At 40.3% G+C, this 24,899-nt stretch overlaps 1 protein-coding gene across 1 annotated transcript; it reads left to right on the forward strand.

Moving 5' to 3' along the window:
- The first annotated feature begins 20,533 nt into the window (after positions 1-20,533).
- si:dkey-175g6.2 (uncharacterized) lies at positions 20,534-22,543 on the forward strand. Its single transcript, XM_054626364.1, has one exon. It carries the CDS (start codon positions 20,534-20,536, stop codon positions 22,541-22,543), a length of 2,010 nt encoding a protein of 669 aa, XP_054482339.1.
- The last annotated feature ends 2,356 nt before the right edge of the window (positions 22,544-24,899 follow it).

Below are 24,899 nucleotides of genomic sequence, written 5' to 3' on the forward strand. Positions count from 1 at the left end.
TGGGATGGGATGACTGCACGCAGAGAGTGCATGCTCAACACGCTCGTGACCACAATCGTTTTCGCTTGATACCCGTGATGAAAGAAAAAAAAAGGAATGTAGAAAAAAGGAATCATTTACATTCAGTTTGCAAGTATCCTCAAGACGCTGCGAACATTTTCGAGTGCTCCCAGCATGCGCCTACATCCGTGCTTGTCTACATACTTGTGTGCGTCTGTGTCACAAATTAGTGTACTTGTAAGACTATTATTTGTGATATTATTTTGTGCGAGTGTGTGTGTAGGTGTGTGTGTGTGTGTGTGTACAGTGTGTCTAAATTGGAAGGCTGTAATTAAATGCGTAGACCTCTCCACTATCTCCTCCTCCAGCCAGCGCCAGTGACGCACAAACCGCAGCACAGCCATGAGTCATCAGGCCCCCAGGATCACCACCCCTCCTTCTATCTCTCTATCCTGCCTCCATCCACCTCTACACAGCTCTCTATAACCCTCTCTGCCTCTCACTACACATTCCTATGTCCCACTCTTTCTAAATTATCCAGCATCACGCGCACAACACAAGCTGACGTTTTTTTCCCTATACACTCCTTGAGGTTCATGCTCAATTTCCACCTCAATCCGACACGCACCCCGTGTATCTCTCCACATCTGGCCAATCGCTCCCTCTACTACACCCTTGCCACCTTCCCCCTTCACTCGATCTGTCTTTACCATCTTTATCTCCCCCTGTTAACCTCTCCACGTTCACCCGTGAACTGGTGTGTTATTGAGTTTGCAGCAGTTGCAGGCAGACTGGGAACACAAGGCGACAATTGCGAGGAGAAAAGAGAAAGAGGGAGTTATGGGGAGACATAAGAGACAGGCTGAAATTGTGAGTGGGAACGGTGGGAGACGTCGGCGAGCAAAAGAGCAGCAGTGACGGCGCGTGCAGTGAGAGGAGCAGACGAGGCTGCAAACAAGTGAGAGGAAGTGAGAGAGAGAGAGAGAGAGAGAGAGAGGGAGAGCATGATTTGAGGCATTTGCCACCTGGCATCATGAATCATTATCTGACTCATGCTAATCTCTTATCTTTCTCAGCCAAACACACAAGCATACACACACACACACACACACACACACACTACTAACATTTTTATTTAAAACTAGCACCAGGAGAGTCAAAGCAGCATTTCTGGGTGTCAGACCAGGAAAGAGAAGGAGTCAGGGGGCACCGGAGAGTAAGGATGAGAAAACACTCGAAGGAACGCAGAGGAGAGATTCTCTCTCGACTCTCTGACGAAGTCTCCGACGTGGTTAAAGAGGAAAAAAGGGGATGTTTCACTTCCATCTCTCAGAGTGTTTACGATATGAGTAGGAAGGGAGAGGATATTAAATGTATGACTCATAAATGTGTGTGCCTCTGTGCCCCACCAACGCCCTGCAGAGAGGGTTGCATCCACTGCTGCAGGAGGGATAAAAAAAAAAAAAAAAAAAAAAAAAAGGCAATTTCGTGCTTTACTTGGTGTGGTTATCCAATTAGTTACACAAAACATGTGGCTAAGCGGATGTGTGCCAATACGCTTCTGTTCCTGATAGATGTTTTATCCCCGGGAGAGCCTTCACAAATATATAGTACAGCTGTCTGATGAAATATTACATTTTGAGTGCAATACTTTTTGTATTCGGCATTGGTTGTTTCAGTTTGACGGGGGGATCATGCACTATTATCCTCTGAGCTGACAGTGATAATTCAAGGTATTCTGCTCACAGATGCCCTAAGCTGTGTGATCATTTACAAAGCCACGCGGCTCGATTGTGTGAAGGTTTCCCAAGGTGTAAGTATTATTTATTATCTTGTTCTAACATGTGCACATTAATTGTGTGTACATCCTGGACGTTCCTGATAAAGCCACAGTTCTTTTGAACATATGAATGAATCCCTAAATTACATATGAAAATCTTTTTTTAGTAAGAATAGGATCTATCTGTTAATAAAATAATACAAAACCCTGTCTGCTGTAATACAGAATAATGTATAAATGTGGCTCTGGAGCAGTATACTGCAAGACAGCAATGCCCCCACAGAAGTTGTGTGCCACCTCTTCACTCTGCAACTTGAAACTTTTCCATGTGGAATTCAAAGTTTGTGATACACAACAGGGACACCGGTTTCATGCATATGCAGAGAACACAACACAACTCTTACTTGAGCAATGATAATTTAAAATCTGAGAATTGCAGTGGGCGAATGACTCAATGTTATGGCACTAGATACTACTCCACTGGAGTAGCCATTATGTATTTCAAACATCTGAAATATTTACAGCTCAAATTTGGATCTTGCCCAAAGCAGACTTTAAAGAATACAGTTTTTAATAGACCAAGAGAATTGCGCTTTCAAAAAAAACACATTATGTCTATCAAACACTGTCAGTTGGTGATAATATCTGTATATGGGATTTAAATGATTGCTTCAAGCCTTCATAGCCTAATTTCTGAATATATATCTGTGCCTAAGCCTGCCAGAGTAACTATACAAAGTGATATACTTTGAGTATATCACTTTAAAACTATAAAACTGTCAATATTTGCAGACATGAATTTGAATTTCATGATAATAAGATTATCTGAAAAATGTAGCCCTTCATTCCTTCTACTAAGTTATTATCTTGTTCTGATGCTTTGTTCAGGATCCCAGTGGATCTGAGTCATTCCAACTTTAATCTCTAACACTTAGAATAACAGTATGTCTATATTTTAAATGTGCTCTGTCTCCAGCTTTAAATGTTAGGTAAAGTGCTGTGAAACTAAACAAAGAACTAAAGAACTTCTTCCTTTCATCTCCAGAATACAGCCATACACCACTTTGCTGTATGTTATTGGGTTAAGTGGACACATGTATTTTCGAACAGCTTATTGTTTCTGCCTTGTGGAGCTAGCGTGAGCATAGTGAGTTAGACGGAAGGTTACGATATTATAACCCCAGTTCTATGATCACTAGACTGCCCTGTCGCTCCTAGGTAGCTCACTGAAGAGGGCGTAGGATAAAGGCAGCAGTGTGTGATGCCTTATATACTGTCGGGTCTGAACATATTGAGATAGGCACATCCAGATTTGCTGGCTGCAATTATGGAGATTTTCAGTGGATGAAGGCGTAATCGTGATTGGGGGAGAGTATTACCCATTAAGACCAGTAAAGGGCCCCACGATTGCTTGCAGAACTAGGGTTACAATATTGAAACCTTTGCTTCCTCAAGCTCTTAGAAAAACTGCTTTCCAAATTCTTAACGAAAACCATAAAATCCAGGCCATCCTGACCTCACACTGGATACAAATTAATTCCAGATGAGACTGTATAAACATGTGATTGCAACATGCTATTTAGAAGATCTTATTCTATTTCAGATATTTTGCCGAGAATCTTTGGATCCTATGATGACGGCTACCTATCTGCAGTCAAAAAGAAAAGAAGCAGGCTGCACGACTAGTTCTTACCGTCTATGTGATCTCCATGCTCGACATCTTGGCTTAAAATCTGACCAGTTCAGATTTCCACTGATGGAAATTTAAAATCTTTAACCTCATGGAAGTGCACCTGTTCTTCACAATGATGCATGTTTGTGTGTGTGGGTGTTTGTCCATTGTAAAAAGGCTTTGCCTACCTCTTTTCATCACAGATCATGCAAGCTGGGCAGTGAGTTGTGCCCTTTGTGGTCCTTGACGTTTCCTGCCTCCTCGCCTCTGGTGGTTGCTGCTGTTCATGGTGACTGCTGATGTTTCTGCAGGTTTGGCACTCCTCTGTTGACCTTCATGACAACAAATGACAACTTAAAGTAAGTCATTATTGTTTGCTGGTGCCAGATCGATATGTTAATCACACCAACCTTCTAATTGTTTTATTCTACATTGTTGTACATTGTTGTACTATTTGGCTATCTATATTTAATATCTGTTTGCTAGTCTGAAGCCAGGTTTCCATACAAATCTGCTGAAAATTTCAACCAAAGATACAAAAAGTTGGCAAAAGAAAATGCTGATTTATGTGTTTCTATCAAATACCATTATGTGAATTCTAAAAGTTGGCGCATTGCAATAAAGTTGGTGGTGCGTATTCTTAAGTCAGGTGCATGAAGAAGAAGCAACTAATCAAAGGTCTAGTGTGTAGAATTTGACAACATCTAGCCGTGAGGTGGTAGATTGCAACCAACTGCAACTTCTCCCCGAGTGCCAAGCATGTATAGAACTACGGTGGCCCACACAAAAAAACGGAAACGTGAATATCCCTACAGAGAGTCAGTGTTTGGTGTTTCCATTGTGGGCTACTTAAGGAAGATCACGACCTGCGCTGTGAAGAGGACCTGCTCTGTATGTAGATTAAAATGGCTCATTCTACGATAATGAAGATTTTTTCAGGTGATTATTCACAATAGAAAACATATTCATTAATATTAAAATCAATTTCAGCCAAAATGCTACACCTGAATGCTACACACTGTACCTTTAAAGCACAACACAAATACAATAAATGTAAAACAAGAAACTATAATTTTCCCCCTTAATGAGGCAGCCTAAATACCACATAAGCAGATGTAAATTAAACGTTCTTATGTTGAAAAAGTTTGATGTTTGATGTTTAAAAAAATCCACGCAAAGAGCTTCTTCTGCGTGTTAGTTTTTTATTCACAATGCAAGAGCAAATAGAAACTTGCTCCCTGCCGTTTCATCCATATAACCGAAAAAACGCATTCCTACTACTTCTGATTGGCATCTGAACGTCATAGGCAATATTTTCAATTAACTTTGAGTAAATCTGGGTTTGTCTTCAGAATGCAGCCTGAACTGAGAGCAGTTGGATTCATCACCAATGTGTCTCTGAATAGCTAATCTTTGACATGTAGAGCAGCGGACAATAAAGCTAATGGAGAAGTTTGGGCACGGCTGTTTGCTTTAGGAGAGATCATTGCAAAGTTGCCATCTCTTTGCACTTGGCGCACTGACTGGAGCACTGATTTAATATTTTGTGATTGCTGAACTGCAGCGTTGCATGATGCGAAAAGTTTCTTACAAGAGGTTCTAAATTATCATATATTGAGAAAAATGATCGTACACAGTCATAACCACAAGAACAAATAGACGTTAATATGTCATTTTTCAAAACATTCTTAAACATCTTTTTGACATGCCTTCAAAAAAATCTACCCATTTTTTGTGGGTGTGTGTTTATTTTTAAGGTAAGCTATTATGCGTGGTAGGGGTATATGTGTCCATAAATCTGACAATTTTCATAATAGCCTACTATTACGTGAGTCATATTCATCACCGTCGAGCATGACTGGCTGGAAAAGTCCCGTGAAAGAGATGCATAAACACAAATATGAATTTAAATGAGAGTGCAGACGAAAACCAACTACTAATTGAAAGTGTCACAAAATGGTTAAATTATCATATGTTATAGCACTTTTTGGCATTGTTGATCAGACTTCATACAGAGAGAAGAATACAAAACACAAAAACAATAATGATCTTACATCTGGCAACGTTGCTGAAATGTCTAAAGTGACTTTATGAATGATTTACAAGATTTGTGATCATTCAATCTAGCTAGTGTAAATTGATGCACAAGCCACTATCCACACTTGTACACATGCTTTGGCAAAACTTTGCTAACAAATAGAACCAAAAACTATAAACAATATGCCAAAATAAGCAATTATTTTATATATGGAGTGACAACAAAAATGATGGACTAACTTAATTGAGCTACAAACCCACTAAACCATAGACTATGTTAACGCTATACAACAAAACCGTGAAAAGCATCCAAAAACAGGCCAGCATCTGACAGTTAACAAGTAAGCTTACATAATGTTAGCTAACAATAGAAATATCTTGTGCATTGGATGTTGCTGTAATATAATATACATCTAATTTTGTCTTTTTAATTGAATTTTAATCTTTTGTATTTAGTTTTAATGCCACTAATGTGAATGAGTGTAGGATTTGTGTAGGTTGTTACGTGTAATGTCACCCAACTTGTTTGCAAAGGATTTTTATTTTTTATTTTTAAGCTGCTTGTCTTAAGCTAAATCGACACAGTTTGTACTGCGTTTTAAAGGTGCTACATTAATAAAGTTTATATTACCTTTGCCAACGAGGAGGAGTTTTTTTTTCTTTGGTTTTGTTTGTTCGTTTGCCAGCAGGATTACGGAAAAACTACTGGCAGGGTTCTGTGTTGGAATTGCATGACTGAGTACTGAGAATAACTTGAGTGAATTAAAAGACACTGGTTAGTGGACCGACAATTATGGTTTCAAAGTGCACGCAGACAATAAACATTTCTGAATCAAGGGGAACACTTAATTTTGCGGGTCCGAAAATTCCCAAATGATTCAAACTCAAAAACAAGTGACGATGTATGCAGGCGATCCGCTGGAAATCGTTGTATAAAAGACGTCATACGCTAACATAACCTTGAGCCACTCAATAGATGAATGTACCAAAACAGCAATGGACTTAATTAAAACAGTGTTTCTAATTTACTCTGTAATTTGCACAGAATACCATGGTACAGACATTTAATGTCTTTCTGAACTTCCATGGCTTTTTCATCAAACACCATCATGAGGTGATAACTTTAACTATAAATATAACTTTGGTTTTATTTACATCAAGCATTACAGTCTCACAGAGACGCCAGTGTGGCTCTAGACTATTTACAGGTCCATCAGTTTCATGATTCAAGGTTTCTGTCCATCAGGGTCAATAGAAAAAAAATCTAAAGTGTACTGCTTTATCAGCACAACATCTGTCCAGATCAAGATGGGCACAAGATAAAATGTTTCAATTACAATACTATCCAATTCCCTCTCTGTATGAACAGAACACTAAATACATCACTGAGGGGTTTCAATGCGAGTCTTTTACCAAGACAGCTGACCAAAGGCCTTTTCACGCCAAGTCCCAAACAAATTTACGGTCGGTAACACCCATCAACCTTTCACACCAGCATGCTTTTTTCATTTAAGAAAGGATATGTAGCAAAGGTTCAACTTCAGAGTAATAATAACGCATAATTATGATTTATAACATGTAAAACATCTCTTGTGCTCTGTGATTGTGGCCAGGAATTCCGCAATCGCCCTTGTATTTTCATTTATTTTTTTCTTTCCTGTCTGCCCAATTCTAGTATTATGTAACTATATTTCTCCACAGTCTATCAGAAAAAAACAACGGTTGGGAAATGCATGTGAACACAATTCATTTTTGAACAATGGTTTTGTCCCTGATTAGAACAATGGAGCCTTCCTATTATGCTGGGTTTTGGCTGTTGCCCATTTTCTATGGTAACAAGTGATGAGGCTCTTTGGTTTATTTATAACTGATGGAGATTCCCAAGTTGTTTGTTTTGCATAAAACACAGAGGCTTCAATTAAAAGTAAACTATCAAATGTGAATGAACAGTGTGACAAAATACTGCTGGAGCCAAAGGCTCTTGGATGTAAGAGGACATTCCTTGTATATTTATGTATAGTAAATATACACCTATTTATGTAAATATGTAATGAAATAAAGCATCTCATACATTTTTACTCCGGCTGTCTTCCTTTTCTTGTTTGCTTTTTGTCTTCTGTCAATGCTGTCTCTTGTTCTTTCTCCAGCAGACACACAGAGATAGGCATGCTCATGCCTCGAAATAGAACATATAGAAGAGAGATAGAGAAAAGTGGAGAAACTGAAAAATATTAAGAATGCATGCAGCCATAATAGAGGAGGTGATGCGATGCAATGATAGGACAGAAGAGAAGTGTTTATGACATTCCGTTACATATAGAAAACACTGCTTTGTTTCTGGGAGATCAGTGTCTGGATTAGCAGAGGTGACAGATAAAGAAATGGGAAATTCCATTGTATGCTGCTATCTGGGAAATGGATTTTGTGAATACTGAGCTGGCTGAATATAAGCTTTTATTCACTCTTTTACTAACTGAAATCTTTTACACTTACAAGCTCAGGTTGTACCCTGGCTACACTGAGGACTTTTTCTTTCTCTGTGAAAAAATATATTGTAAACTCCACAGATTATGTAAAATATAATATAACATCCACAAACTTCCAGGTCTCTTATTCAATTTAATGGGCCTTATTCATGACCATTTCAGTATGCTTAACCTAAATCTCTGTAATTTTTTTCTATGAGGTTTGCCTATATGGATTCAATGCCACCTGTTTGTAATTATGTGCACGTTTGTAAGATTTCATCATTGGCATTATAATTTCAGGAGGAATTTGTATTCCTTTCCCTTTGAGATGATCTGATTTATCTGAATATGACACCTCGGTAGGTCTGGACAATGTGTGCATTTTGCTTTTATATGAAAAATTTTTGAATGCCACAAACCACTCATTGATATATGAAGCTACCGCCCCCAGCCAATTAGCTTAGCTCAGCACAACGACTAGGAACGGGGAAACAAAGAGTTGGGCTTTGTCGACAACGTAACAAAAATAGTCTAAATGCTTTTATTTTACACTTTACATCAGCCTTGTTTGATCCATACAAAAACTGTTGTTTTGGCTGGAAGGCAAGTCTTTATGCAAAGATAAGCTAACCTTCTCCTGGCGCAAGCTTCTTATTTAATGACAGGATAATTCTGAGTGGGATTCAGACCAAAAACAGCGCTGCATTAAAACAGATACAGATAATGTTCGAGACATGTTGCTCTGTAAAGCCTTGTCAAAATATTCGTGCAAAATATAGGATTTTTTATTTTTTAAGACCTGTCTCCGACAACTGTAAATGTTATGTACATTTTTAAGAACCTTGTTAGATATAGATGTTTAACAGTTTTCAGAAAGTCTATCAAATGTTTGAAAATGTATAAGCCAACAGCACTTCCTGCTACTATAATCTAAAGAGACCTCATGATATGTAAAAGACTAAAGGGGTTGTGAGACTGTGTTTAGTCATATTTTAAAGCATATCATGCATCACAAACCTTTTGAAAACAGCTTGAGGTGAAGTCGTGGAGTGCATGCCCACCACATTTAGTGTCTACTCCTATTTTAAACTCTAATCAGCACACAGGTGATAATGATTATGCTGATTACCTAATTGGCAGCTTCTACCTACAGTATGTTGTTGCATCTCCACTAATGTTGACACTAAAAGGTGACACAATTCATCTTCCATTACATTTTCAAGTCATAGCAGAGACAAAGTCAAATCAGACTCAAGCCATGAAGACACTTAACCTCTTGAACCCCATCGCTCATTTAGTTGCGCACCAAGCAACTAAATGAGCACACAGCAAAAAATGCTAATTGTGCATGCACGCAATGCTAGCTATTTTGCTACTTCCTGCTACATGCACAAACGAAATGTCATTTTGAAAGCTCAGACTCCACAGATTTCAACGGTATAAGTTTACTCACTCTACATACAAAACTCACTGAACCGGCAGCCGAAGAAGAGGAAAAATAAACCTCACTTTATTCAGCCATAACCATACATTATTTTCCTACCTTTTCTGTTTGTGTTTGAGGGTATATCAATGCTGCTAATGGCAACTTCAATGTCTCTCTGGCATTGAGGAGCATTTGCTTTCCGCCTTCCTCCATCATTTAACAGCCTATCCTAAGCGTTCAAGTTGAAAAAACTGTCTCCACCCCATTCTCACACTATTCTACGCCCTACCCTACACCCTATTCTATGCACTATTCTATGCCCTACCCTACGCTCCACCCTACGCCCTATTCTACGCACTACCCTACACCCTACCGTACGCCCTAACCTATGCACTACCCTATACCCTACCCTAAGTCGTACCCTACGCCCTAGTCTACACCCTACCCTACACCCAACCCTATGCCCTAGTTTATGCCCTACCCTACTCCCTAACCCCTGCGGTACCCTAAGCCGTACCCCATGTCGTACCCTACACCGTACCCGAAGCCATAACCTAAGCCATACCCTAAGCCATACCCAACACACTACGCTACACCCTGCCCTACGCCCTACCCTCAACCATATCCTAAGGCATACCCTCATCCATACCCTTTCCCCTACCTTACCCCGTACCCTACGCCGTATCCAACGCACTACTCTACGCCCTACTCTACCTCTTACCCACTACCCTATGCCCTACCATACGCCATACCCGAGCCCTAACCTACGCTCTGCCCTCAGCTATACCCTACCCCGTACCCTACGCTATACCCTACACCTTAACATAGAAATTGAACATTGTGGCAGAATGGCTGAATATGTGTGTTGACATAACATAGTAAATTAATAAGAATGTACAATGTCTGTCATGTCATTTTTTGTTTTATTGTGTTGTGATATTTCGATCCAGTTGAGCACTTTTATAATCCAAATAATGCAATTATATTAATAATATAATTGTATTATTAATGTACAATTTAGTATGAGTTGCTAACTCCAGTGCTTCATATCTCTGCCTCAGACAATTACAGCTTATCATTTGATGGATTGTTTTTAAAATGGATCTATGATGGAAAGTCTTGTTTAAGGTCTTTGCCCAACACAATGAAGCTTGATATCTAAATTATAAATCTTGAGCCAAAATGAATCAGGGAGAGATAATGATTAACAAGTGAGGGACTGATTACATTCCTGCCTAATCGTAACGCTGCATTAATCGTGATAATTTCCTTAAACCTGACACCTCAAGTGAGCTTGCCCTATTTTACTGCGATACCATTAAGTTGACATCAAATTGTATTAACTGGACCCCAGCTTCCTGTCTGATATCAAAATGTAGGCAGTTTGTTTTGAAAACTGGCCTTCTCATATCCTTTTAAACAGCAAACCTGTTTCTGTGGGTTTAAAATCCTATTTTATGAAATGTTAATAAATCTGTACAGGACATCTATCAAGACATCTATCAATAGAATTTGATGACCGGATGATCAATAGAAGAGAAGGTGTTCCACTCCCATGTATTAATTCAGTTAAAAGTCAAACTGTTTTAATTACAGGCCTGCTGATTAATGGCTAGTAATTCAAAATAGTTCTCCAGTGAGGCACAAAATATTTAAGGTGAGACGCTTTGGCTTTGCCATCTGTGCTCTCAGGTGCAATGACTGCAAATGATGTGGAAGCAAGCTATTAATCTAATAAAGTCTAAGTTCTACAGTAGTACATTAAAGGCAGCTGGTTGCAGGCCAAGTGTCTTGTCTTGAGGCCTTGAATGTTGCATCTGAAACCATGTGTATGTGTGGGTTGTTGTCAGGGTTGGGTTTAATTCACTTTAAATAGTGTGTTTGCTGATGCATGTTTCAGATGTCTACATTTTATGAAATGTCAATAAATCTGTACAGGACATCTATCAAGACTTCTATCAATAGAAACATCTTAAATATTTAAGACGAGACCCTACGGGCAAAAACATTGTTTTTTCATGCACTGGTCAATTTTTTGGAGTTTGGGCTATTTTGCTTTCATAACATGTTTTCTTTCAGACTTCCGACTTCTTCTTTTCTCTATGCGTCTGTTGATTTCCCCTAAATTCACCAAAAGTTAACCTTAGATAATTTTTTTTAATTAATTTGCATATTTAAAAACGATACAAAAAATAATTGTCTTATTGTTAATAATCACAGAGTTTAATGGTAATAACTGATGTTAATTTCTTTGACCATATTCCTCTAATGTAATTTTTTTTAAAGGACGTCTCAAAATTTGTTTTTCTCGTATACTTAGCCAGAAATCCTCATTTTAGTAGCACTTACATACACCAAACTTTACAGTTTCATTAATTAATGGTGATATCTATTAGTAAATCTTTTTATCTCCTCTTAAATATATGATTAATAATCATATGATTGAAGCTACATAATCCTCTTATAGCTTTCTATCGATAAACCTTAAAGCAGTTTGTTGGTTTATTTCACACACACACATACACAAACACTGAGCTGTGCTACTCTAGTCTTCCTTTGGAGGATCAGAGGTTTGTCGCTGTAGGTGTCGGCGATGAGTCACACCGGCAAATTACCATGTTTCAAACGGCTTTCAAATTACTTCCCTTCCAGTCGGGTTGTGCGCTGATAACCGATAACAGTTCTCATTTCAACAAGGAGTTTTGGAGGACTCATATTTCCTTCTGTTCGTCTGCCTCAGGGTATAGCCTGTGTGTAGCCTATGCCTGTTTGCATTAGGCCCACAGTGCAATGCATGCTGCGAGGAGGCCTTCAACACACACACACAAAGATTTGAGTTGATAGAAGGTTCATCAAAAGCTAGGCAAGCTAAAAGTTCATAAACAACACAATGTTTTCTGTTTATACTTTTTCTTTATCTCAAACTTATTGACTCTGGGGCTGCTGACACCAAAGCAATCCATGATCCCTCTTCTAAAGACCTGAGTGGGAAAATATTTTAAGAGGAGCTAATAGATCTTTGCCAATAAAAAGGCTAATTTAAGTTGACAAATTATTATTTAGGGCATCCCAATCACTTACCTATTTCTGTTGCAGTAACATCACAGAAGCAAATGAAGAAAACATCTTCATCTCTTTTCAACAGTTGGGATAAAAGACTACTGTATAGCTGCTATAAAGTCCAAAATAAAAGCTGATCTATCAACAGCTTTACATTGGAATAACGAAACAGTGTTTTTCATGAGTTATTGAACATCGTACACATTACATCAATGCATAGATTTTGCAGCGTTTTTGAAATCTGGCTCATGTTATATTGAAAGTCTGCAAAAGCATGGTTCCCCTGCCTACATCTTCAATCTGTGGCTTTGCCATCTGTGCTTTCAGGTTTAGTGATTGCAAATGATGTGGATGCAAGCTATTACTCTAATAAAGTCTAGGTTCTACAGTAGTACATTAAATGCAGCTGGCTGCAGGCCAAGTGTCTTGTCTTGAGGCCTTGAAAGTGCAGCATTGCATCTGAAACCATGTGTATGTGTGTGTTTTATCAGGGTTGGGTTCAATTCACTTTCAATAGTGTGTTTGCTGATGCATGTGCCAGATGTCTACAGGGGAGAGGGGAAGAGATTGATGGTGAGCACTGATGTCGCACGCTCTGATATGAGTCGCCTCATCAACCTCAAATTCATCGCCTGCTTCTGGCCTCCAACACTATCCGTCACTGACGCCACCAGTTTCTCAAAGGTTGCAATGCGCATTTTATAGCTAATATTCAAGGGGGTAAATAATTTCTGAGTAGCAGACAATGAAAGAGTAGGACAACAATAACCACATTGCGCTCCCACCATAACTCTTCTCATAGGCCTAATTTATGCAATAGACGTTTGGTATTCAGGAGCTGTTCCCAGCTTTTTCTCTCACATCATCTATATTGGCTCATAGTTTCAAATATGGCTTCTAACACCTTATTCATCAAGGCGGGGGTGTTAACTCATTACCTATGAGAGGATGGTGTTAAAGAGAGACATTATTCTTTGCATGAAAAGGATTTAAGGGAGCTGAGAGGATGGAGGCAGCACAATAATTGGGAACATTTGAGTCTGTGTCACTTATGAGACTTTTTCTTCCCTGTAAGCCAAAAACAATGAGACTTATTGATTAATGACATTTTCTGTTCTATTTTTATATCACAGGATAAAGTGTATATGGCTTTCTTCAAAAAATATTCTCTGTTTTACATTAGCGCACATTTTTACTTTTGAAGCAGCAAATGGACCAAACATGTTGATGTGCTCTCTTTAGAAAGGTTAAGAGAGTAACGAGTTATAATGCATAGGCAAGACATATTGTTGGTGTCAGAGCTCCTTGTAGTTATTACAGTTCACATCACATATTCCCCCTTTAATATGCATTTTTGTAACTCCACTTTGATTTATTACCACATTAAAGACAAGCATTTCAGTATCAATGTTATTAGTGGAAAAACATCTGCATTATGTCAATGGCGAACATCATTATACAAATTAAGCCTACACATTTTTATAAAATCTCACTGCTGTCTCAATGTTCTGCAATATCACTTTCCAGATTTAAACACAGCTGCTTAATTATATAAAAAAAGCAGAAAACGAGTAGAACAGATGTTGTGAATCCGTGTTGCACCTTCTGACACGAAAAACACAGGCCGAATGTGAGAGAGAGAGTGTGATTGAGATCTGGTGTTGAAAATGGCCTTTTCTACAGAACTTATTACTTCCTGCATCTGTACCTGAACACTGACCGATAGGAATGAGGGATAAAAGACAATCCTTATATTGTTATCATAAACATATTCAGTTATAAATCCGAAATTTCTACACTATAAAACACATTTTTTTGGTGTCATCTGACTCAAACATGCATATCAGAATTTTTTGCAATGATTGTAGCTTGCAGCAAATTCTAACTTTTGAAAAGCATGTATGAAAAATAAAAAACCTAGATGAAACTGTAGATTACAGTGTGGGCGCCAGGGTCCTGCACACATCATCAAGTCCCAGCTATGCATTGTGTTGGAGGAACCTTACGGTGCAATTACTTGTCCTTCCCTCCCCTGACAAAGTGGCGTGGGCAGAAAAGCTTCTGTTAATCAAGAGCTCTATTTTATCACTTCCAGGTAGAGACCCTTTGCTGTGCGAGGGAGCCGCATTAGCACACTTGCCGAAAGATCCAAAGCCTGCATTACCATAATTGTGGCCAAAATGTCAGCAAAAAAAACTGGGAATTCAACATTCCTCCATCTCTACTTGTTTAACAAATTTCGATTTTTCAGCTCCACTTGATGACCCTGCAGCCTCCAGCCCAATACCAACAGTGAAAAAAAGAGAGAGTTCATTCAATGGAACAAAAGGCCGTCCATATGCAGTCATCGCCTCTCGTCTTGGCAGTCTGTACGGAAAACCAGTGACAGCATGCTCCAAACTCCTCCAAAGGTTCATTTGTCCATAATGTACATTACAGTAAGAGAGTGTGTCTGCCTCTGTTCATGTTTGTGTGTGAGAGAGAAAGAGAGACAGAGTGCATAACAGAGGGAGAAATGGAACTATTACTGTGTGTGTGTGTGTGTGTGTGTGTGTGTGTGTATGTTCTCCAGTGTGTGTATTCCATTAAATGCAAGCACGGTGTACCAGTGTTAATCTATGTGAGTGGCCAAGCAGGCGGCAGAGTGTGAGTCAGTGCGGGGGTGCGGACATGGAGTGAGGGTAAGGGGCCAACTAATGCTGAGTGGCAGTTGATAATGCCACACCGTTATATCAGCATCTGCCCTCCGGCTCCATGCTTACCTCTCTGAGCCTGCTGCCACTGCTGCCATCAAGCATTTCAGAAAAGACACGCACATGCACGCACAATGACATGACTGCCGTGCGAACGCTCCGCATTCTGCAGCAAACAGTTCCCTTGCACAAAATCTAATCAAACAGAGGTTATGTGGCGCCTCAAGCCATCGTAACAAATTACAACTTCATCTAATGTGTGCATATCTCGCCTGCCAACACAATACAAATATTTGCACCCACAGACGCAGTCTAAACCTCAAAACAGAAACAAAGCGCCATTTTATTTCCCAGGTAGAGAGGGAGCACGTTTCTTTGCCTTCCACTTCTCACAAACACAGGACTGTGTAATTGCTGCAGCATCACTATGAGCTTCTGTAGGTTTAATTTTGATAAGCTTAATACCTTTTAAAATTAGACATCAAAGAGGATATTTTTGTTAATCCGCACCTTATATTTCAACCGATCAGATAAGAAGTATCAGGAATCTAACATTCACATCGGTAGAGCGTGACATTTAGAATCAGGCCACGCAATAATGTCTGAATAAAGTCGGCCTCATGCGACGTTTGCAGCTAATATCCAATTAACCTTAGAACATCGCTGATAATATGGAATCCCTTTCTGTGGTTAAGTGAACGTACAGTGCAAGTATTAACATAGCACACACAGACAAAGAAAACACATCCATGACTTGTGCACAGACAGACACACACACACACACACACACACACACACACACACACACACACACACACACACACACACACACACACACACACACACACACACACACACACACACACACACACACACCTGGCAATGAAAGCCGTGATGCAGTGAGAAATGAACCCGTATGAGCACTGACAGCTGAATTTAGTGGCACAAAAGGCCAGGGCGGAGACTTGGCACTGATAAATGAAGTGTATGGAAATGAGCTTGGATTTAACATTGTGAATAAACCTGTTTCTACATTATCCAGCACATGAATTCCAGTAATGTCAACAAGAACACTGAAAACCAGACACACTGTAGCTGTGTACTTATTTGCCCTTGAACCATAATGTACAAAATGCTCCATTACAGCAGACCTTGGGAATTACTGGTTGACGGTGGAAGTGGTTTTTATTTAATAATAAATAGAGCAGAAATAAAGTTGGAAAAAGAACAGGGGTGAATTCACATGAGTGGGTCATGTAACCGAAGCATCCCTCTACAACCCAGAGTTGTTTACTTCATAGAGCCTTTGATTCTTATCCTGTTTCAGGCAGGACTAGTGAGGTTTAAAGCCTTTGGGCAGACTTAATTCCGCACCGCTACTTTTCAGCAAAGCTGCTGAATTTTTGTCCTTGCCTTGTTATTGATAACGATCGGAATTAGAGTCAGATAGCATACAAGTAATCGTTAAGAAAAGCTGTTCATATACATGCATTGATTAGTTGGAACACTTTATGATAAGGGGTATAAATGTGGTTCTTAAGTATATGCACGAGCCATGATGATTAGATGAATCATAAATGAATGCAGGATGCATCATGAATTCCTGTTGGTTCATTTTGAACAATTATTGAGTCATTATGAGTTCACATGATCAAATAATGCTAAATATATCATCGATTAAGTACATGTTAATTCACGATTCACACGTATATCGCCAAATTAGTTGGTTTAGTTAATGCAACTGTACCAATTATCATAGTTATATGAGGCTGTTTAATCAAACCGGTACCTATATGTAAACTTCTACACGTTTTCTACAATGTAAACTGTTGACAAATGCTAAAACATGTCTGTCCAATCTCCCTTAAATTTGTCAACCGGCACTTGCTGTTTTTAATTTAAGTGCACTCCTTCTGTGCTACAGTTCCCTTCAACAAACACAAAAACAGAAAACCTTATGTGCCCTATAGTGATGTAGATGATTGCATTGACTACCATAAAACCTCTCATGTTTACAAGAGAATAAGTTATTCTGCTTTTAGAAAGGCTGATCAAATGCATGGGTCGGAAATGTCCTCTTCTTGGTACATAAGTGGATTCTAACTAATTTGGGGGAATATAAATGTATGTAACTAACCACATAAAATCAAAGGGAGTTCATTTCTGAATGGCGAGTAACAAGAATTCATGATACATCCTGTATTAATTCATGCACTAAATCACTGAGTCACTTAAGCATGCAATTGGCACCCTTATTGTAAAGGGTTACCGATAAGGACACAAATGGTTACTCACTTGTGTCTCTGTGGTGTGAAAAAGAATGGCGATATGTTAAGAGCACAATGTGCTGCTGACAGATGGAGAGCAGCCAAAATCATGTGAGACAGAGGGTGTAAAATTGCGCAATCCCTGGAAATTGAGCAGAAATTGAGCAGCAAAGCACCGCTGCTCCCCGTGGCCCGTGAGCCATGTAGCCACAGAGGCTCAGGGCCACCTCAGACAAAAGCCTAACAACCGGGCTGCAAGAGAAATCATCCCCTGGAGTGCACACCACTTTTCTGTCTGCAGCCGCAGATGCGAGTCATTGATTCTTTGGAGCACGTCACTAAATGACCCTAATTGATATAGCCTGTGAATGAGGTCACTCTTTTCCTGAATCTGTAACAACGAATTAGGAAGCGAAGAGGAAGGAAGGAACAAGGGAGCGAGAAGCAACACGCTAACCTTTAACATGCAAGAAGGAAAATGGCTGTGCACCAGCTCTATCTCTACAATTTTCTCTTTTCATTGAGGAAAAGTACTATTTCATTCATGCCATTTCCGTTCATTCATCAGCTGGGGCCAGCCTAGACTCACAGTGCCATCTCCACACCAACATTCTTATCAATGGGCGTGACGTCAGCACTGCCTGCAGCTGGGGGGTGGGATGAGGGGTGGGGGGGGGAGGATGGTCACGTGGTTCAGTGAGGGGGTATATACAATAAAGTTGCGCTGACAGTGGGGCTGAAAACATTCACACAATTGTACATTAGCGCCAGAGCTGCTGCCATACAAACTACCGCACAACTAAATAACGATCCGTCAGTTTGTTGTTTTTTCCCTTGATGTTGATCACGAGCTGAAGAGAGAGGGGTGCTATCAGGTGATCTACATGAAATAATCTTGGCTTTAACCGAGTTGTGAGTTTCACCACTTTCCCACCCCCAAGTGGGACTCCAGGTAAGTGGAACGAAATCTCATATTTTCATTTACAAGCCGGAATCAGATAGGTCAGGACGGTTTTTACTATTATTTTTCTAATCGTTATAAAATTTAGATTTGTATTTGTAAAAAAAAATAAAAATAAAAAAAAAAATAGGAGGATGGAGGCGTGTTGTAGGCTTTAAGTGTGTGGAAGAAATCTCAACTTAATAAGATGAAGTCATCTGTTTGCCACAACTGGGCAACTTTTGTCTAATTGAAAAGTAGATATGTGCTGCGACTTTTTATATATGATCTTTTTGTTTTAAAGTAAATCTGAATACATGTTGCAAATATAGAGAAATATTTCCACAATTATTTTCCACTATGTTTTTTCAACTTTTATAAATCATTACTAAATTGAGAAATGAACACATGTTTTTTTTTACAAACCAAGTTTTTTTATATGAATGTATTAATGTGTATAATAATAGTAATGCTTAATTGTAACAGCAAAAAACTAAAGAATACGTTATTTCGTATATATTTTTGAAGGGGATAATTAAAGAGTTGAGCGTCACAATGCGTGGACAATTATGTCTAGGAAATATGTCTGTGTGCAGCTGCTGCTCAACAGACCCTGTTAAAATCGGTGAATATTTTTCAAACGTGAACATAACAAATAAGAGCCAATAATTTTGAGGGGTTTAAAAGCCACAGTAAATGATCTGTTTAAATGCTAATTAAATTAGACTCCAAATCACGTCTTCTTTAGGCCAGATAACTTATTAAGTGGATTTGGATTTTTTTTTTCGTTTCCAACCTGCTGATCCAGTTTATAAAAAATGGAAATAGTTAAAATTTGGGCTGCAAGCTGTGCTGCCCAAATTGGTGCTTGTCTGCATTCCACCAGTGCCAGTGAAGAAACATGCCCACACCACACAAGGACAAAGCCGCGTTACTTACTCATTGCTTCCCTCGTTCCTTGTACAAAAAAAAAGGGGCTGTATCCTCTTAAAAAATTTCATCCATCTCATTTTCAATTTGGATGGACCACTCAGGGACCGTAGGGTTAAATACCTCAACCGTAGCCACCAGCTTTACGCATGACTTCCCCGTGCGTGCAGTCTTTGTGCCGGTGTCCTGGTCACATCGAGGCATTGGGAAACCAAAACCACAGCTGATAAGACACAAAGCTCGGATCGATTTGTATTTTCTGCATCGTTCTTATAAAAATAGAGGTTTTGCGCTTAAAATGGCAAACGTGCGCGCTCTGGTTGGGTTGGCTTGGAGGAAGAGGTGAGACGTGTTTTTTTTTGTTTTTTTTTAAATGCCAGAAATTCAGACTGTTTATTCGATTCGTGCATTTCTTTACTGGTGTAATTGTTTACTCGGTTTAAAATGTAATAGAAGACTTAAAATACGAGGGCATGCATCAATCCATCCGCGCGGTGGAGAGGTGATGATCATGATAATGATGGGTTAACGCCACGACTACAGGCACAGAGAAAGAGCTCGTGTGTAGGGTCGAAGAGCAATTTCTATATGCAAATTATTACCTTCCACTTGAAAGACATGGGCAATTAGATATCGAAAGAGGGTCAGATCGGACCCTCATCTCTGTTTTTCCAGATATGCACTTAAATGGCAAAAAAAATAGAACAAATAAGAAATATCATGAATTAGATTTCGATTTTCCACCATGAACATATAGAATAAAAAGAGAGAGAGAGAGAGAGAGAGAGAAGCGCGTAACTTTCTTTGTTGGATTTGTCTTGGCTCAGTAGACTGCGTTTGGCTGCTGCTTTGTTCTCAAACGTTTGTTCATTTCAAACTGCTTTTGAATGGTGGCTTCACGGTGTAAAGCTGTATTGTTTTAAATAAAGACTAGTAATCTATATGTTATTTGTGTTCTTTAATGCTTAAATCAGTTAAATATAATCATCCTCTGTCATCTTCTGTACATTGTAGACTGGCCTCTTCATAAACCAGCTGTATATTATTTAAATAATCCATATGTGCTCATGTTGCCATTTGAAATTCCATGTGATCCTGAATCCAAAGATAAAAACTACAACATGTGTGAATCATTTCTTGTGTGTCTTTTGTCCTTCTCTCTCTTTCTTCTTCTTCTTCTTCTTCTCCTCTTCTTCTCCTTCTTCTTCTTCTTCTTCTTCTTCAGGTGCTTAACCTCCCTCCTGCCAGTTCTGCATGGTCATGACCTGTCATCACGCCCCTTCCACAGCCCAGCTCATCCTATTGGTCCTGCTCATTGTCACTCCACATCTGGCTGGCACCGCCCCTGCGTGGGGTGAGGGAAGGGAGGGAGGGGTGGAGGGGCGCACCCGGACAGACCTTAGAAAAGACAACCTCGCCCCCTTTCTCTCGCCCCCACCCCAGAGTCTCTCCAGCCCCGACAACGGTTCGCTAGACCGGGGCCAGGGCCCGGGTCAAGACGACCAATCAGATAAAGTGACGGACCCTGCGCAGGTGCTCGCTGTGCTTTTGGAAGCCCTGGACCACCCGGGGGAGAGAGAAATCCAGGCAAGCAGAGACGGAATTTGGGAAGAGGATGAGAGTCAGACAGTGGTGGGTGGTGAGATAAGGAGAACAGGGGAGACAGAGGGCGAGAGAGGGGTGGAGGAGGAGGAGGAGGGGCGAAAGGCTGATAAGGCTATTGAACAGCTAATTGTAGGCCATTTGACAGCTGCTCAGGGTGATGACTTAAAGGAAAGGGATGGGGAAGATAAAAACACAAGGTCAGAGGAGAATCAAGGGTGGTCTGTGGAGGATGTTGGAGCTGATAGTGTAAACGAGGAAGAAGGGAAAGAGGAAGATGAGGGGCAGGAGGAGGGAAATTATTTAGAAAGTCTCCTAAAGAAGGCCAGACCAAGTTCCGCCTCACAGGGAGACGATCTATCTCTGCAGCGCAAAATAAGAGGCTACTTCCAAAACATTGACTTGGGTCTCCAAGATAATGAGATCCTGCCTCCTCTTAAGGGCTACAAAGCATACAACACTCAGCTCGCACGTGCCGGAAAGAAGCTGCACTGGGAGGAGAACCAGGATGGCAACCGACCCGTCAACGGGGGCAACTTCATGGACGACTTTGAGGATGAAGGAGAGGAGCTAGAGGAGGAGGTTGAGGAAGAGGAGGAGAGCCTCTCCCATATGCAAGAGGAGGCGAGAGCGCGCGCGGAGAAACAGGAGGTTCTTCGGCAACAGGAGGAGGCGGAGCGAGCCAGGGAGGAGGAGCAGAGGCTGGCAGACATCGCCTCCGACATGCTGCTGCAGTACATGGGGAGGAAGCAGCAGTCCTACATGAAGCCCCGGCAGAAGAGCAGCATGGGGCCCGCCAGCAACACTGCGGAGGACAAGCGCTCTGAGGAGGTCGTCCCCGACGAAGACGACATGGACCAGCAAATGATCGACAGGCTGATCGAGATCAGCAGCAAGCTGCACCTGCCTGCCGATGATGTGATTGAGATTATCAGTGACGTGGAAGAGAAGAAGAAGAAGAGGAAAGAGCTGCAACAGTTGCCAATCAACAGCAACCCCGTCGCCCCGCGCTTCAGGCCTCTGGTACCTCCTCCTCTGGCTGCGCCGCCTATATACCACTACACCGCCTCAAAAAACCCCAAGAAAGCCCCTTATAGGTACAACAAGTCCAACAAGAAATGGCACAAGGACAAAGTCATGTCCTATAAGCAGGACTATTGGTACAAGCCTAAGAAGCAGCTTGACTACTGGTATAAACCACAGAAACAGTTTTTAGCCTTCCCCTCCTATCCATACTACCAGAAGCCATATAGAGCATACTACCCTGTTTATTTCCCATATCCCAAACCACAATATTATGGCAAGCCCTCCCCCTCCAGAGACCAGCCATTCGGCCCCCAGGAACTTGACCTCCAGCCCCCGAGGCGCAGGCACAGGGCTGGGGGTAAGAACCGCGGGCAGGGCTGGAGGCAGCAGCAGCCAGCGCCACGCCTGCCTCTCACCCCTTATATCTCTAACTATATCCTTCCTCACCCACGGACCTACCAACCCCTACCTCCGCCCAAACCAATAACCCCACCCAGGAGAGGCAGGCGACCCCCGTTCTACTATCAACAAGTCACACCGGGAGATGACTATGAGGAAGATGGGCTGGTGCCTCAGTTGGACAGTGAGGAGGAACTGGAAAACTTTATTGAGAGGATCTACATGAAGCGCAGAATGTACTGAGAGACTTTTTGACCATCCGTCAGATCAGACGGACTGACAGAGTTGAGATAGATTTACAGTAGCTGGAGAAAAGCTTAAAGAGAGGGGAGATATGTGTTTTGAGCCTGATGGAAATTGAAGGGTCCTGAAGTAAAAAGTTAGATTTATGTTGTTTTGATCACTGTATTTTTTGTTGATTTTCTCGGTCAGGGAGAGTATGAAGGGGTCCCAGTTTAAGCTCCCTGTAACCATATTCAGCCTCTTGCTCAGTTTACATTTTGAAACAGAACATACCATGGTGTATGTCTGCCTCCATTCAGGTCAAATCTCTGAAGTTCTTGCATTGTTCAGAGATTTTAAGAGGACACGCGCAAACACATGCACACACACCTCAAAACTTCTACATATGATCACATTTTGACACATTCACAAGCAGATGTGCCCACTTTAAGAGAACCATGTTTACAACATCACTTTGTATCTTTTGTTTTGTATTCTGTACGTCATATTACAAAACTAAAGTAGTTCAATGACTTCTAAGCTACACAAATATAAAAAAAGAACACTGCTATGGTCAAACGTTCAATGACAGTATATTTTTGTTGTATTTGATGTGTGTAATTGCCTGTCTTATTCCCGATTGGATCAACTTTAAAACAGCTGCAATTTGCAAAGATGCCAAACGCACACATTTCAGTTTTTCAAAGTCAAGATTTTTGCCTTACAAGCAGCATGGTTCTATAAGGGAAATATCATATTGCATAATATTATCATCACAACCAGTCCCAATGTAGAAACCCTGTGGACTCCAAAAGCACAAACTTAAAACACTAAACACTTCCAACCTGGTGGACGAAGGGTTTTCAATCATTTTGGGATCTAGAGTTATTGTATCAACATATTTATAGCAGATCCACCATAATCACCGTCACCGCAACCATAGAGTACCATGTAGGAGTCATTTTTATCTTCATCTTTTCTCATTGTTCATCTCCAATTTACATCCTCACTCACCTATTTTCTTTTTTCACACATTGTTCCTTTGCCATTTTTCTTGCATCATCCATTTCTTTCCAAAAAAAAAAGAATACTTGAAATCACACTCTGTTCTGCAGCTTTTTTAAAAACAGATTGCCACCAAGAGGCTACAAACATTTTGTTCATTTTCAGAAGAATTTCATTGAAAAGTTTCAGGCCGGGGAGTCAGGGATTGTGCTTAAAACCGTTAAATGCACGTCTTTCTACTTGCATCTTAAAAAATGAACAAAAAAAAAGAACAAAAAAAGAGAAAAATAAAACAGTAAAGGGAAATCCAGATGGTTGTTTTCTCTGAATAAACTGTGAACATAAAAAAAAAGAAATCTCAAAAGGAGGAGGGCCACTGTGTCCACAGTGAAGCCATCTGTCTTGTAAAGGAGAGTGTTGTTGTTGATGTCACCTTTAGCATTGTAAGATGTACAGTGTGAAATAAATATGCCCGTGCAATGTGTAAATAACAGCATGATGATTACTAGTTTTGCTATATGATAAAAAATAAAAGCAATTATTTTATTAAAGTTCAGTTTTTTAATGGCTTTTTGGCGAGTGCTATATGTTGTTCTTGTTTATCAGCAAAAATAAGAAGCACACTTGATACTTGAGTAACAAATCCCAAAACACAAAAAAAGGAAGACAATCAGTCGAAGCTTAGCAACAGCGCGACTCATATAAGTTGCATTAATATAGAGGCATATTAAAAAAACCTATAGAGGGAGTTTATTATATGCCAAGACTGTCAGAAATGAACATGAGAAAAACAGCAAGAATGGAAATGAAAAGGGGGAAGAATAACCAAAGAATGGAAAAAATGTAGAAGGAGGGAGGGAAATGGTAACTGCAGTGATTGATGAGTCACATGATTGGTGGATGAGTCATCCATCTGTACACTTTACTGCGCAGGACCATGCACACACACACAGACACACACTTTCTCTTTGAGCTGTATAGTAATTTAGCTGCTGGCATTCAAGATAAAGATTGAGTTGTGTTCGCCCCTGCCTCCAGCCAGCCAATCAGTCGGTGGAAAGCTGTTTGGTAGATTTTTTTACCATATCTTGTTTCCACACCTCCTCTTCTCTCTCACTTCACACGGGCAATATGCCCTTCTGCTATAATTCCTTGAAGTGCTTCTGGCTGCAGCTTGTTTGGCATCAAAACAAACCTGACATATGCAGTCTGTGTACAAACGCTGACAGCGATTAGCAGGCTGTCAATATGGTCTTATCGCATGTCATCTTGCCAGCGTGCTCACCAGTTGAATGCAATTGTACCTTTCGTGGATGCATCTTGGCTTGTTGAGTGATTCTTGGACACGATGTTATGAATGCAGATTTATAAT

Source organism: Anoplopoma fimbria, chromosome 24, assembly GCF_027596085.1.
Source record: "Anoplopoma fimbria isolate UVic2021 breed Golden Eagle Sablefish chromosome 24, Afim_UVic_2022, whole genome shotgun sequence".
NCBI classification, from domain to species: domain Eukaryota; kingdom Metazoa; phylum Chordata; class Actinopteri; order Perciformes; family Anoplopomatidae; genus Anoplopoma; species Anoplopoma fimbria.

Excerpts from the sequence above, each read along its gene's own strand:
- si:dkey-175g6.2 (XM_054626364.1), top strand. The coding sequence starts at position 20,534 with ATGACCTGTCATCACGCCCCTTCCACAGCCCAGCTCATCCTATTGGTC.